At 45.6% G+C, this 13205-nt stretch overlaps 1 protein-coding gene across 4 annotated transcripts in view; it reads left to right on the top strand.

Annotated features, from left to right (window-relative positions):
• The first annotated feature begins 211 nt into the window (after nucleotides 1-211).
• LOC148404097 (transcription factor COE1) overlaps nucleotides 212-13205 on the top strand; it is a 58540-nt gene continuing 45546 nt past the window's right edge. Inside the window, exons 1-6 of one of the 4 annotated variants that reach the window (XM_088375997.1) lie at nucleotides 212-868; nucleotides 1518-1674; nucleotides 2449-2512; nucleotides 3023-3078; nucleotides 4123-4196; nucleotides 5483-5551. In XM_088375997.1, the coding sequence (XP_088232123.1) occupies nucleotides 735-868; nucleotides 1518-1674; nucleotides 2449-2512; nucleotides 3023-3078; nucleotides 4123-4196; nucleotides 5483-5551 (554 nt within the window). In that variant the 5' untranslated portion in view covers nucleotides 212-734. The remainder of the gene's footprint in view (nucleotides 869-1517; nucleotides 1675-2448; nucleotides 2513-3022; nucleotides 3079-4122; nucleotides 4197-5482; nucleotides 5552-13205) is intronic. The other 3 variants (XM_088376005.1, XM_088375979.1, XM_088375989.1) reach the window with 3 other exon arrangements.

The following is a 13205-nucleotide window of genomic DNA, read 5'->3' as shown; positions in this document are numbered from 1 at the left end:
GAGTGCCAGGGGCGGGACATTGCAAGTGGTGGATATCGGGAAGGGGAATTTTGGGGGGGGGCTAGCATGGGTGGGGGGCATATAGCAGAATGCTGAACTGGTCTAATTGGTGGACAGCTGATTGTCCGTCTTATTAACCGTGTTTGGAGGGGCGTTGCTGTTCTCTTTGTAGGCCACGCCCCTCTCGCCCACTCCTCTACAGCGTGCCACGGAAGGTCTAAAGTGATTCCTCTGGGAAGAAAAGAGCGCAAACCACGCGGGCTGGAGCTGCCGAGGAGCCGCACGCAGTCGCTGTAGCCGAGGACTGCCTCCCAATTTGCGCTGGGGAAGACAGTGAATAAAGGAAGAAAGGGAAGGAGTGATGTCACCTGGGTGTTTCTTCCTCGCGTGGACTGTTTGTTGCCAAAACTGACATTTTGCATTTGTTTTTTGTCAGCTTGCACCTTGATCCGCGGGAGTGTCGCAGCCTGGTGTTTCCTCTCTTTCCCCTTCGCTTTCATTGACACCAAGTGTACGCTGACAGCCTTGCTCGCTGCTCCCACATGTCGCATCTTTTGTTGACTTTGAGAAGCGCTAAAGTGAAATAGAGCGCGCGACACTTGGCACGGGTGACAGCGCCTTCAAACGGAGGAGGGGAGAGAGCCATAAGCAGAGAGTGGAGGGAAAGAGAGAGAGAGAGAGCGAGAAAGAGAGCGAGCGTGAGCGAGAGAGCGACGGCGTGAAGGTGCGTTTTGATGTTCGGCATCCACGAGAGCATCCACAGGAGTGGGAGTAGTATGAAAGAAGAGCCCATGGTGGCCGGCATGAACGCGGTTCGGACATGGATGCAAGGTGCCGGAGTGCTGGACGCCAACACAGCCGCTCAGAGGTGAGCCCGAGGCGGCCTGCCGCGAGACGGCAGGGGCGGGTGGGGAGCTCGCATCTGCGGCGTTTTGAGCTCCGCACGAGCCGGTACCACTTGGCGGTCCCAGAGGACGCAGTTGTTGGATAACCAGAACCACCGCTGGCTGGCTTTACGACTTTATGAGTTGATCCGCGTTACGCCCAGTAGGATTTAAACGGCGTGGCATTTCAGTATGAAAATGCAGCTCGCTTCCAGCAACTTTAGTTGTGCAAGCATGAAATGTCAACTTTTGCTTTGGAATTTTGTGGTGATGAAGTAGCCTGTTTTTTTTTTTTTTTTTTTTTTAGCGCACGCATAGAATAATTTAGCTGTGTTAAAATGAATTATTTGGGGTTTGACTGAGAGTTAAAATCCATGTTTATTTTTTACTACAGGCCTTAATGAAAAGCAGCGCCTTTTAATTGAGCATATTTAATTCTGTTTAACCCTTATGGTTTAATAGCTCAACAATTTTAGTTTAAAAGTTACATCGTGTATTTAAAAAAAAAAACACATCGTGTGACCTTCTTAAAGCAAGAATGCTCGTGGTTTCTAATTGACACGCGTTTCCTTGATATTAAATGAATCGGAACGGTGGCTCCCGGCGCTGATGTTGTGCCTGTCGTGTCCGCAGCGGAGTGGGTCTGGCCCGGGCACACTTCGAAAAGCAGCCCCCTTCCAACCTGCGCAAATCCAACTTCTTCCACTTTGTACTGGCTCTCTACGACCGACAGGGTCAGCCCGTGGAGATCGAGAGAACCACTTTCATTGATTTTGTGGAGAAGGAAAAGGTGAGTGCAAACATTTTAAGAGTTTACATTTATTTGAGTATTTATATAACCTACGTACGTATAACAAATATCTAAAGGTGGTTTAGATTTCTCCGGGGATGCTTGAGTCCCGTTGTTGTTTAATTCCCGAAAATAAAGTGCTGATCTGTCACAGCAGGGATTGTTACAACTCAATGCTCATGTGAGTTTTAACATTGAGGCTCACAAAGTTGAAAATGCAGAAAACCCCTTACACGTCACCTTACAGAAATATTTTAATGTATTTTCGGTGCTGCCAAAAACCACATTTAATTAAGTAAAAACGAAACGAACGTCATTTTTCTTGAATGTAAATTTTATTATTGTTATTTAAGGTCTGTATAAATTGAATGTTTAAATTGAAGTGATAATGTTGCTAGTTCAATTTTATTATATGCTTGTTTTTTTGTTTCTTCATCCTAATGCCATTTAGTGTACTGCGCGCCAACATTGATGCCATTAAAATTTTTATGGTGTGTCGTATTAACATTTGCGATTCTGCAATATTTTAAAATGATAATTTAAAAAAACAGCACGTCCGTGTAAAGTGAAAAAACGACTGAAAGAGTGATGAGACGTGATTTACTGTCTTTCTGTGTGTGTGTGCGTGTGTATGTGCGTGTGTTTGCGTGAGCGTGTGTTTGTGCGCGCGCGCGCGCGCGTGTGTGGTTTCAATGCAAAAGTCGTTAAATTAAACTGTTGCCCGTCGTGTCATACCAACATATTAATTCTTTTTTGGTGTGCATTTGTGTGTAGGAAACGACGGGAGAAAAGACCAACAATGGGATCCATTATAGACTTCAGCTCCTCTACAGTAACGGTAAGTTTCCTTCACGGGATTTTGAAATACAACGAACGCAGAGTGAAAAGCCGCAAGAGCAAAAGCCGGCCAATATTTCACGACATCCTAAAAAAGAAGAACCTAAATGATTATTTTGAAGAATTGCAAGAAATTAATTTAAAAAAAAAGACCATGACTTGTATCTTAATTGTTTTTATTATCTTACTTTAACAATTATTATTAGGACTGTAACTGTTTTCAATAAAACCAACACATTTCAATATCTTCCTGAATTTGAAAGCTTTTTTTGATTTAAATTATGTTAAATTTCACAAATATGTATTCTTTTTGTCTACTAAAAGTTAGTAGTACATGCATGAAATTATTACACCGGATTCTTTTCCACACTTGACAAGTATTAAAAAAAAAAAAAAAGCACGGTAAAAGTTTAAACTCATCCAGCTTTTCTAAAATGCTCAAAAAAATTAAATGATGCGGTGTGGCTTTTCTTGGGATGTTAAATCAAAAACAATCCTTTCTGTCTCACAGGAATCAGGACAGAACAGGACTTATACGTGCGATTAATTGACTCCATGACCAAACAGGTAAGAATTTACATTTTATTATTCCGCCATAGATTTAAACTTTGCAGCAATTCCACACTTGTACTGGTCTTAATTATGGTCTCACCACTCCCCCCTCCCCACCCTGTGTCTGAGACCCTCAACTTCAGCACAGTCAGTGTGATAAACGACCTGTCTTACCTGTGGAATACATTTACAAAGGTCCAAGAACGTAGAGGACATGTGTCCTCCTATACTCTACCGCTGCTTCTACCTGCCAGTAACTGGAATGTGGGATTTTATAAGCATCTGTGGGTACATGTGAGATGTATGCCTGTGTGTACACCCAAGAAGTGCAGGAGTGTGTTCGCGTTGGGGAGAGACAGTGATGCATGCCAGCTCACTCTTAGAAGACCTTGACCCTCATTTCCTCAATGTGAAACAGAACAAACTATCCCAGAGAGTGTTATGGCCAATCACATAAAAACAAAAACCCACAGATAATGGCGCAAAAAGTGTGGGGATTCTTTGTTAAGAAGAATGAACAGACGGCAAATCGGACCTCTTTAAAAGTCATGTGATATCATGTGACATTGGGTTTGAATGTAATTCACACAAAAGTAGAGGAATTAGAGTTTATTTTGACCTGATGTTAGCGTGTTTGTTATTTACTGTGCATGTGTGTGTGTGTGCACGCGTGTGCATGTTGATCGTGGCCCTGGAGTGCATGTCGAGTGGGGTTGCAGGGGAAACCAGACTAGAATTTTGGACGCTGTGCTATATAGAGCAGATGGTGCACTATACTCCAGTCTGGCAGCCCAACTGCTCACTGTACACCACACATAAACATACATGCACACACGCGTACACACACACACACACACACACACACACCCACACACACACACACACACACACACACACACACACACACACAGGACAACGCAACGTACACGCAGAAATGCTTTCTTCCTTGTTCCCATGATCCAAACAAGTAAAAGCACACTAATATTTTTGTGTTCATAATTCTTGGATCACACGAACGAAATAACTAGTTAAGATAACTTTGTTTTTGCTTTACTCCAGGCGATTGTTTATGAAGGCCAGGATAAAAATCCAGAGATGTGTCGGGTTCTGCTGACCCACGAGATCATGTGCAGGTAAGATTGAGTCTTATTTTAGTCCAGAGTGTTCCTTTTTATTTTATTTTTCTACAATGAAGGTGTCACCTGGAGTAAAGAGAGAGCTAAGATATAAAGAGCTAAATTACTATAGAAATCTTATCATTTTCTTCAAAGTGGGTTGGGAAGATGGGCCCTGGCCTATTTCTGTTGGAAGGGGTGTGAGAATGTGTGTGTGTGCATATCCTTCTCATGTTCAGCTAATTAGGACAAGGAAAAGCTCATTACTCAAACCCATCCTCCTTAGTGTGCGTAACACATGCTGTTTGCATCGTCCTGACAGTGAGCTATCTGCCGACGAGGACACGCTCGGACTGCGCGTTAAATACACGCGCACACTCAAACATGCTCGGTGTACAGTATCAATGAAGGTATCACACGGCCGATGACCATCTAAAAATACATGTCAACTTACGAGTCGAACTAAATGGCCTGTGGCACTTCCTGGTTATCACACAAGGCAATTTAGACCACTTGTTTTCTTATGCTGCAGGAAACGGCCTGAGATCAGAAATCTGATCTGGCTCTGCAAGCCTCCTGTCCTGGGGGACGCAAGAAACTAGGGGGAGGGTCAATCCCCCTCCCTCCCTCTCTCACTCTTTTGTGTATTTCACCGCCTCCCGTCATACACCACTAAAGCAGATGCTCACATGTAGTCAGATACAGGTACACACAGACACGCGTGTACGCCGGCGTGCTGCAGAGCAGGCGAAGCAGGAAAAGGGAGATGTGATGTATTTTTTAAAGGTGAAAAGAGATGGGCGGGATGACAACACACCGTTACATTGTGCTGCAGTCAAGTCATTGGAAAAGGGACCCGTCACATCAGTATGCAACCCCCTTTTACCCAGCATGCACTACTCCCCAGGTCCGGTGGGACCACTCTGTGACCCACTTCTGAGGCAGAGGAAGAGCGAGGCGGGATAGAGGGAGGGGACGAGCTCCGAGGAGGAAAAATAGAGAACACAAGATGTCTGCTTGTGTGATGTCTGACAGAAATGGAGCTAACCTGAGTCTCCGATTGTGATTTAACTTGTGCTCATAATCTAGCCCGACTCAAACTCACTGCTCTTACTCCAAACTGTGGTCAAAACCACCCTGTTGATCCCACCTGTACATAAGCCCGGTCTTACCATACCTTACCTTACCTGGGCTTGACAAGCACAGCCTTCTCACTCCTCTTCCCATTCCAAGACGTCACGTATCACCGTCGCGACACGTTCTTCCCTTTTTAGTGGCTAACTCCCACTCTTGTCACCCACCAGTCGATGCTGCGATAAGAAGAGTTGCGGAAACCGGAACGAGACCCCATCAGACCCGGTCATCATCGACAGGTAGGCAAAGACTGACCTGGAGATTATCTGGAGAAAATGTCCCTACGACTGATACGTGTGCTTGGTCAGAGAGGAGCAGGAACACCCATTTGTTGACATTTCAGCAGCCATAATCATCTCTGTAAGCAAAATGTGCAAAGCAGCAGTAAATACTATTGCAGCGATATGTGCGTGTCTGTGTGTGTGTGTGTGGGGGGGGGGGCGCCTTCATGTGTGGTCACGCACAATGTTGGGGTGGTTAGTTTGATGACTTAGCTGATGAGCAGTTAGAGTTACAACTCAAGTCTGATGTGTGGATTGCGTGCGTATTGCTGGATAAATCCTAACCGACCCAACGTGCTTTGTTGTTTTTAGCCCACACTCTTTCCACTTTTTTCTTAGAGTGTGTGCCGCCGATCCTCCTGTCATCATAAACTACTGATGACTAATGCATCAGTTGGGCTTATTTACACTTAGTCAAAGAGGAAAGAAAAGAAAGGAAAAACCCTGCTCGTAGATTTACAGTCTGGCCTCTGTTGTGTGGCACTCTTGGTCACAGTGATTATTCTTGTAGATTTCATCCTGGCATTGAATCATTATTGTGTATTCACGCAGTTTGTATTTTCTGATCTGCATTCTGGCCAGGTTAAAAAAAACAAATGTATTTGCTACTTGGGTTTTTATGTTGAGATGACATGTACAAGCATATGTGTTTGTGTTAATAAGGCAGTGACCTGTGCTATCTGATGAACACAGCTGTCCTGTTCTCACTGCCGCTCCGTCAAAAGCTACTCTTTTACCTGTGTATGTATGTGCGTGCGTGCGCGTATGTGCGTGTGTGTGCCACCCTGGTTCCGCTCCAGTGAAGCAGAAGGCCTCACCTCAGTGCTCCCTGAGACAGCTGCACCCCAACCGCACGGCTTTAGACAACACGCCTGCCCGTCACTCTTTGCCCCAACCGTTTTGGTTTGCGTGCGTCCGTACTTGTTGAATTTCTCATCAGCAGAACTGGGCGCCAAGTGAGTTTGGGGCAGTCGCAGCTAGCAAAAGAGGCGGAGGCACCGCCTTTAACGCGCCGAGCGTGCTGCGGTCGCTCCGTGGCGTTGCTCCCCTGACATTTAATGGCTCAGGTGCGCAAGGCCACATTAAGCAACAACAAATTAGAGCAGGCGCAGGGAAAACAACGGCCGGATCTCCTCCGCTTTCCTCTCGGATTCTTCCTGGATAGGAAATTAGGTCAGGTGAGAAGAGTGTGATTTGGGGGGTGGGGATGATCGCTCCAACTAACGATGGACGGGGAATAAGAGGAGGCAAGTTTACGTGTTTGCTCATTTAGCATCGATATCGTCTTGGCAGTTGTAATAATCAGGGAATCATAAACAAACAAACAACTGTGATGCCAGCGCTGAGTGAATTAACATGAACCCCCCTCCTTCAAATTCATAAAGAAATGCCATCAGCAGCCCCTCTCCACCCTTGAAGTTATTTAGTTCGTTAAATAAGGGCTCGTTAGCCCGCTGCTGTTTCGCAGAGATGATTAGATTTTACAGCCCTAATTAGCCGGGCTAGCTCAAACTCTTCTGGAAGAGTAATGGGTCTTATTGCCTAATTAGCGCTCTCTCGTTAAGATTGGGGAAACAGGCCACGGCAGCAAAACCGCAGGAATGAGGAAAAATAAAGGCAACTAATGAGAAACTTATTCGATTGTTAGGAGAACAAATGCGTACAGCGTGCATCTCACTGTACTCTCACGAGATGACACCCTCTTGTTCACCACAAAATTTGTTTGGACGTTCAAGCGTCTGCAAGCAGTTGCGTGATCCTGACTTGAATTATGAAGCGTATCTGTTGAGAAGTTGGAGATGTCTTCAATGTGCACTGGTGTCACTTTGGATTAGTTGAAGTGTCCTGTTTGTTTTAGCTCGAAGGGGGCTTTCCTATTTGGGGGAATTCAGCCGTTTACCATGGCAAATGCGTGTCGGGGGAAGAAGGTGAGATGCTCCTGTGCACCTCTCTATGTCTTCCCCGGGGAAACATGTAGTCCACTTTAGCCTCTTACAGAAACAGGATAATATGAGGGGGAGCCCTTAACCCCTTCACCTCCACTTTCAGCTCTCCTCATCACTCCTGCTTAGCACGGGGTTAATGGTATGCAGACGCTGCCAGCCACTCCGCGTTTTGCCTGGATGGGCCTCGTCTCCCTCTCACCCATGGAAACCTTTGCTAGCTCGTTGCATAGTTTCTGTCAATCCGTTTCCTGCGCTTTCGGAATAACTTGGATTGCCGGCTAATCTGTTCTCTGGCGCCAAATGTGGCCGCCGGTCCGCACGTCCTCTCTCTCCTCATGCCACCTGTGTCCCGTGGCCTTTTCTCGCCTGTCCGGCTCCCGTAGGCTTTCCCCCAGGCAGGCATCCCATCCCTTCTGTGGCCTGAGATAAGGATCCATGGGACACCCCTGCGTATTTGCTGCCCCCCACCCCGCTCATGGCCGTTGCAGCGGCTGTATTTTGGAGTGTGTGTTATGAGGTTGCTGTGTTTACATGCACAGGCGATGTTATTTCAGGTTAATTGCTGTTTTCAAGTGTGTGCTCACGGGTGTTTGTGTTTGCGCACACTCCTGCAGCCCGCTGTTGATGTGGCCCATTTCCTTGCATACGCGTCCGTGCTTGTGTATCGGCGTCGATGTTGGTTGTTTCCCCGCAAGTGTGTGCGGTGATAGAGGCCATTTCCTGGCGAGTGTGTGTGTGTCTTGAGTGAAGAATGTCGGGCAGGAAGTGCTCCTCCCGGGGAGGATGATGTCATGGCGGTTTCCTGTTCTGCTATTGGAGCCGAGTGGCTATCTTGCGCCAGATTTTTGATTGCCTCTTTGCCGCTTCGGCACTTGGACTCCCTCGACGACATGTGTGCGAAGGAGCAAATACTCTTGGGAGTCGGCCATGTTTGGAAAATGTTGTTTTGCAAGCTGGTGCATTCTGCCGCTTGTTTGTCACTCTCCTGCTAATTGTCTGTCTTTAGTGGGGAACCCCCTCATTGTTTTGGGTGTTGTGTTTGGATGCACTTCCTGGGGTGAGAGTTCATGTGTTGCCTCGGCTGAGCTAACGTGCACTAGTGAATAATGTATTTCATTGACTTTATGTCAGCTCCGCCAGCCCCCCAAGCCGAGCCCACCCATGTTTAATTCATCCGTCTCATTTGTGTGTCCGCGCGCTCGTGTTTTTGTGAGCGCACACACTTGCGAATTTGTGTCATTTAGAGGCCCAGTCTGCACCTGTCCAGCCATTAGCCCGCTTCTAATTTGCATTTGATGCTAATGTGGTTTACTGGCAGTGCCTTCCATTGCTGTGGCTTAGTTTCACTTTCATACGCATGGCTGTGTCAGCCAGAAGGTGAAAACATACTTATTGTACATACGGCTGTCGTACCCTCTGCATCTCACCTCTGTGTTTCCTTATTTTATGTTTTTACTCCATTTGCCCCTTTCAAATGCCGCGTGCGAGCAGTTTTGTGCAAAACAGTCACGTGACCTTGCTTTGCTGCACTTTTGAAGAAATCTCCACATTTTTCAGTTATTTTTATACTTGACTTTGGCTGGCAGAAGGCCGTCCATTGTACTTTTTGCAGGTCCGGGGTCAAATCCCCAGTAGACATTTGGCGGGTTGGCTTCAAGCTACTTGAAGTTGTGCAGGTCATGAGGCCAAACAGGCTGACTTACTGCCTCATCGATATGCAAAAGTCCCCTCCTTCAGGTGCCGGCTGCTCTTATAAGAACCCAAATATATGTATACACAGTGCTCACGCTCAGATAAACTCATTCCCAAATATGTATGGAGACAAGAACCCACTGCCGTGATTATAAACACACACACATACACAAATACGTTTTGACCTGCAGTTGCCTGCATCTGTTTGGCTGTGTTCTTTCTTCCCTGCAGTGGTTTCCCCCCCTCAGGGTTGGAAGAAAGCGCGGCCCCAGGGGACGGACGGCTGGGATGATTGACAGCAGAGAGTTTGGAGGTCGAGGAGCCTCTAAAACAGGGCTGCCTCTTTTTTCTCTCACCGCACCACTGTAACCCCCAACAACTGCTGCGCTTTCACTTGCAAAGGGGGGGAAAAAAAACACAGCATTCATGTGTTGGTTTAGTTTTCCAAATATGAAACATCAATTTCAAGTGCTGCTTTGGGGCAAGGAAACAATGGGGGGCTCATTTTAAATTCTTAACCGTACGTGTAAATTAGACATAAGAATGTGTGTGTATTTCTGTATGGTGTTTTAATTCAGCCCCCAATAACTGAGATGCTATCACACTCTGTAGGTTGTAAAATTAATGCCCTACAGCTGAACACAGGTAACAAACACTTTATTAGCCCCCGTAAAAAGCAATTTACAAATGTCATAGCACCCAAAATGGCTCGTAAGTAGCTGACTTTTCTGCCCAAACTGCTTCGTCATTATTGTTTACTTTCCCTCCTTGACCTGGCCCTCTCCTTGGTCTTCCCCTCTGCCTTGGTGCCAATGTTTGTTCTGTCCCGGAATGACAGGGTTTGGGCGGCCAGAGCTGCTCCAAATGAGTAGCGTCCTACTTCTCTGAAAGACATTTTTGGTGCGGAAATTGCAGGCCGGGGAGATAGAGATAGAAGGGGAGGTAAATAGAATAAGGATATATTTACTGTACAATAGGCCTCGTACGTGTGTATGTGTGTGTCTATTTGACTGTGCGGTGCTGCAAGTGATGAAAGAGTAACATTTTCCAGGACTTAGTCCATGCCCTAGAAGATGCGCTCAATTTGCTTTTCAAATGAGGCGTGAAGAGCACAAGCGTGTGCCTCTCTGTGTGATGGTATATTTGTCTGTGCATGTGTGTGTGTGTGGCAGGAGCAAGGCTTTGTTTTCTCACTGCTGATGCCTGTGGACAGTCAGAGCGAAGCTTAAGTGCGCTCTCATGGCCAATGTGTTACACGGCTGTCTGTTTGTGCCTGTAATAGAAAGGACTCAGCAGCAGTGTGTCATTGAGCTACATGTGCTCGCTGAACCTAGACACACACACACACAAGTACGCACACACACACAAACACACACACACACACCCTGATCTCAGGCCCAACGACGCATTGTTTACTCCTGCTAAGTGAGAACACAGACAGTGCGCCTCATGCCAGCTCGATACCCCCCAAGCTGGCGTCTCACTTCCTCCTAGCCCGTCTCCATTCCAGCCCTCATCTAGGAGGGCTACTTCAGCGGCGTAGCCCAGGATGTAAGTCCAGGTGTCCAGGATGAGTGCTCTGTTGACCCGCTGCGCCCAAACGCAATGTATAGTCTGTTGATTGTTTTTCATCAATCTGTTCAGGAAGAATGGATCACTGGCCAGGCGATCTATGCGTGGCTCTCAGTTTCACACGCCACAATGGAAGGAAGACCTGCACAGCAATGGGGGGTGTGGGGGTAGGAGTGGGGAGTGTGGAGGTGGCGGTGGGGGGGGGTTACAGTGCCGTGGAAAAGTATTTGCTGTCTTTTCAAATTCTTATTGTTTTTTTTTTTTTTTTGTATAATTTTCCCACACTAGTGTTTAAGAATCAGATCATAAAAAAAGTGTTGATTTGATTCATTATGGGGAAAATAATATTCTACTTGATGCTGTGTGAAAAAGTATTTGTCTTCTAAACCAAACTAAATAACTGTTTGGGCCTCCCACAGCAGCAACATGTGAAATCAAGCTTTGTCTATAAACAATACAGCTAGGAATCACCCTCTAAATCCTTATAATGTATTTGTGTTAACGAATGACTTCAAAATGTTATTTTTCCCAAATAAAGTCGTCATACTAAGAAATGTAAACCCAATTCGATCAAAGTGTTAAAAATGCTGCTCAAAGTGTTTTACTTAGCCTCACATTCACTTAGTGAAATCTTACATATATATACCGTACCATTGTCAAATGTTAAACCCCGGTTTTGTTTTTGCACCAGTTGGTGCTGTAAGTAAGCCATCATTGACTGGGACCATGGTTTCTTGCTAGCTACCTGGATAGGGAGACGCTTTATTGGGACTAACTCCCTGCGTTTGTTGCCGTGACTGACTGAGATTGAGAGCTTGACAGAGGCGTTGATACACGGCTTTATTAACTGTCATTTAATGCTTATTGGCTAGCTGACGATTGCTGGTTCAAATTCCAAGCCATTGATTAAAGTGGGAAACTATTTAACGAAATAAGAATAAGGAAAGGCCAGACATTTTTTCACGGCACTGTATATGTAGAGCAATAATTAGCGTTGGGCACTGCAACTACTAAAGAATACAAGATAGATCTTTTTAAAGATAAAACATTTGTCATGTCTATTCTCCTTAAGAAAACATCATTATCTCCAACTTGGCTTGAGTTTTAAGACATTGAGTTTGACTAATTTAAGCTGCAACGTTAAGGTACAAAACAATTCTTCAAGAGACATAATTAAAACCTAAAGCAGGCACGTCAGCAAGCAGACAATTATGGTCAGCAGCAGCATTCATCAAAGGAATGTATATATTTCTTCTCCCTAAAGATATTCTTTATTTATTTTGCATTAATCATGGACAAACGAGACCTAGCGCATGTCACTGTTTCACTTCAGAAAGCCGAGCTTGATTTTAAAGGCCTTTGTTTGTGTTTATGTAACTGATGGGGGAGACAAAATAAGGCGTAGGCAATCGACAGACACTTTGTTGTTTTACACCGCCTCAGCCCTTTAGCGTCTGTACTTGTTTGTTTGTTGGCTGAGCGGCTTGACCTCGCTGAGAGGAGCGTTCGCTCCTCCTTGTGTTTGCCTTGCCGACTGCCACCCGTGCGTTTCTCCTCTACTTTCTTTCGCTCTCTGCCCTTTTGACTGTTTTTCTTTGGTCCTCCCACTCCAGTTTTTTTTTTTTGGTTAATCACACATGGAGTCTTTGCGCTTTTGAACACTCTTACTCGAGTCTTTGTCGATTCCTGCGTGTGACGCGGGGGTGAGTCATGCTAATTATCCCAGTTATTGGCTTCTCCTGCATAGGGGGCTTGATTTACATGAGGTGACATTCAGTTCAAACACAGAGACCTTCGCTGCCTTTTTTTGGGAAAACAATTAACAGTGCAGCGTTCTCTTGTATGCTCTTTTGCTCCTGATGCATGCGCCACTCCCTCGCTGTCTTCCTCTGGCTATTGTCTTCACTAATACAGAAGCTTGCAGGCAAAGAAGTGAGCATGTTTGCAAGCAGGCACATTTACAAAGAATTATGGGCCTTGTAAAAATACACAGAGTCGGGGCCCTATTATTCTGTCAATGCCGAGAGAGAAACGGACACGCACGCACACTCGTGCAACTCACACTACTGTCCAATAAAAAGCACGCATCTCCAAATTTTCCGCCATGGATTTTTTTTTTCTATTTTTAGCCAGACAAAGTTCTGCGTTTTCCAGCAGTGTCCTTCTACGATGTCAGAGCATGTCTGAAACATGATTTGGAAGGTCATAGAGGGTACAAAACCAAGTTACACCACCACATTTTAAGGGGTTAGTTTTCAAACCACAACGTCGGCGTCCTTTTCCAATTTTGGGAATGTTTCAAATGAATACAAAACTCACAAACTTGAAAACAGATGTTTTTTGGAAGAGAGTGAGGAATATAATGCAAATTATGCATTGCCAAAATCCTCATTTTCAGTCCA

This window comes from Syngnathus floridae, chromosome 1 (genome assembly GCF_059516105.1).
Source record: "Syngnathus floridae isolate MCC-2025c chromosome 1, RoL_Sflo_1.0, whole genome shotgun sequence".
Taxonomy (NCBI): Eukaryota; Metazoa; Chordata; class Actinopteri; order Syngnathiformes; family Syngnathidae; genus Syngnathus; species Syngnathus floridae.
This window is presented reverse-complemented; position numbering and strand designations above follow the sequence as displayed.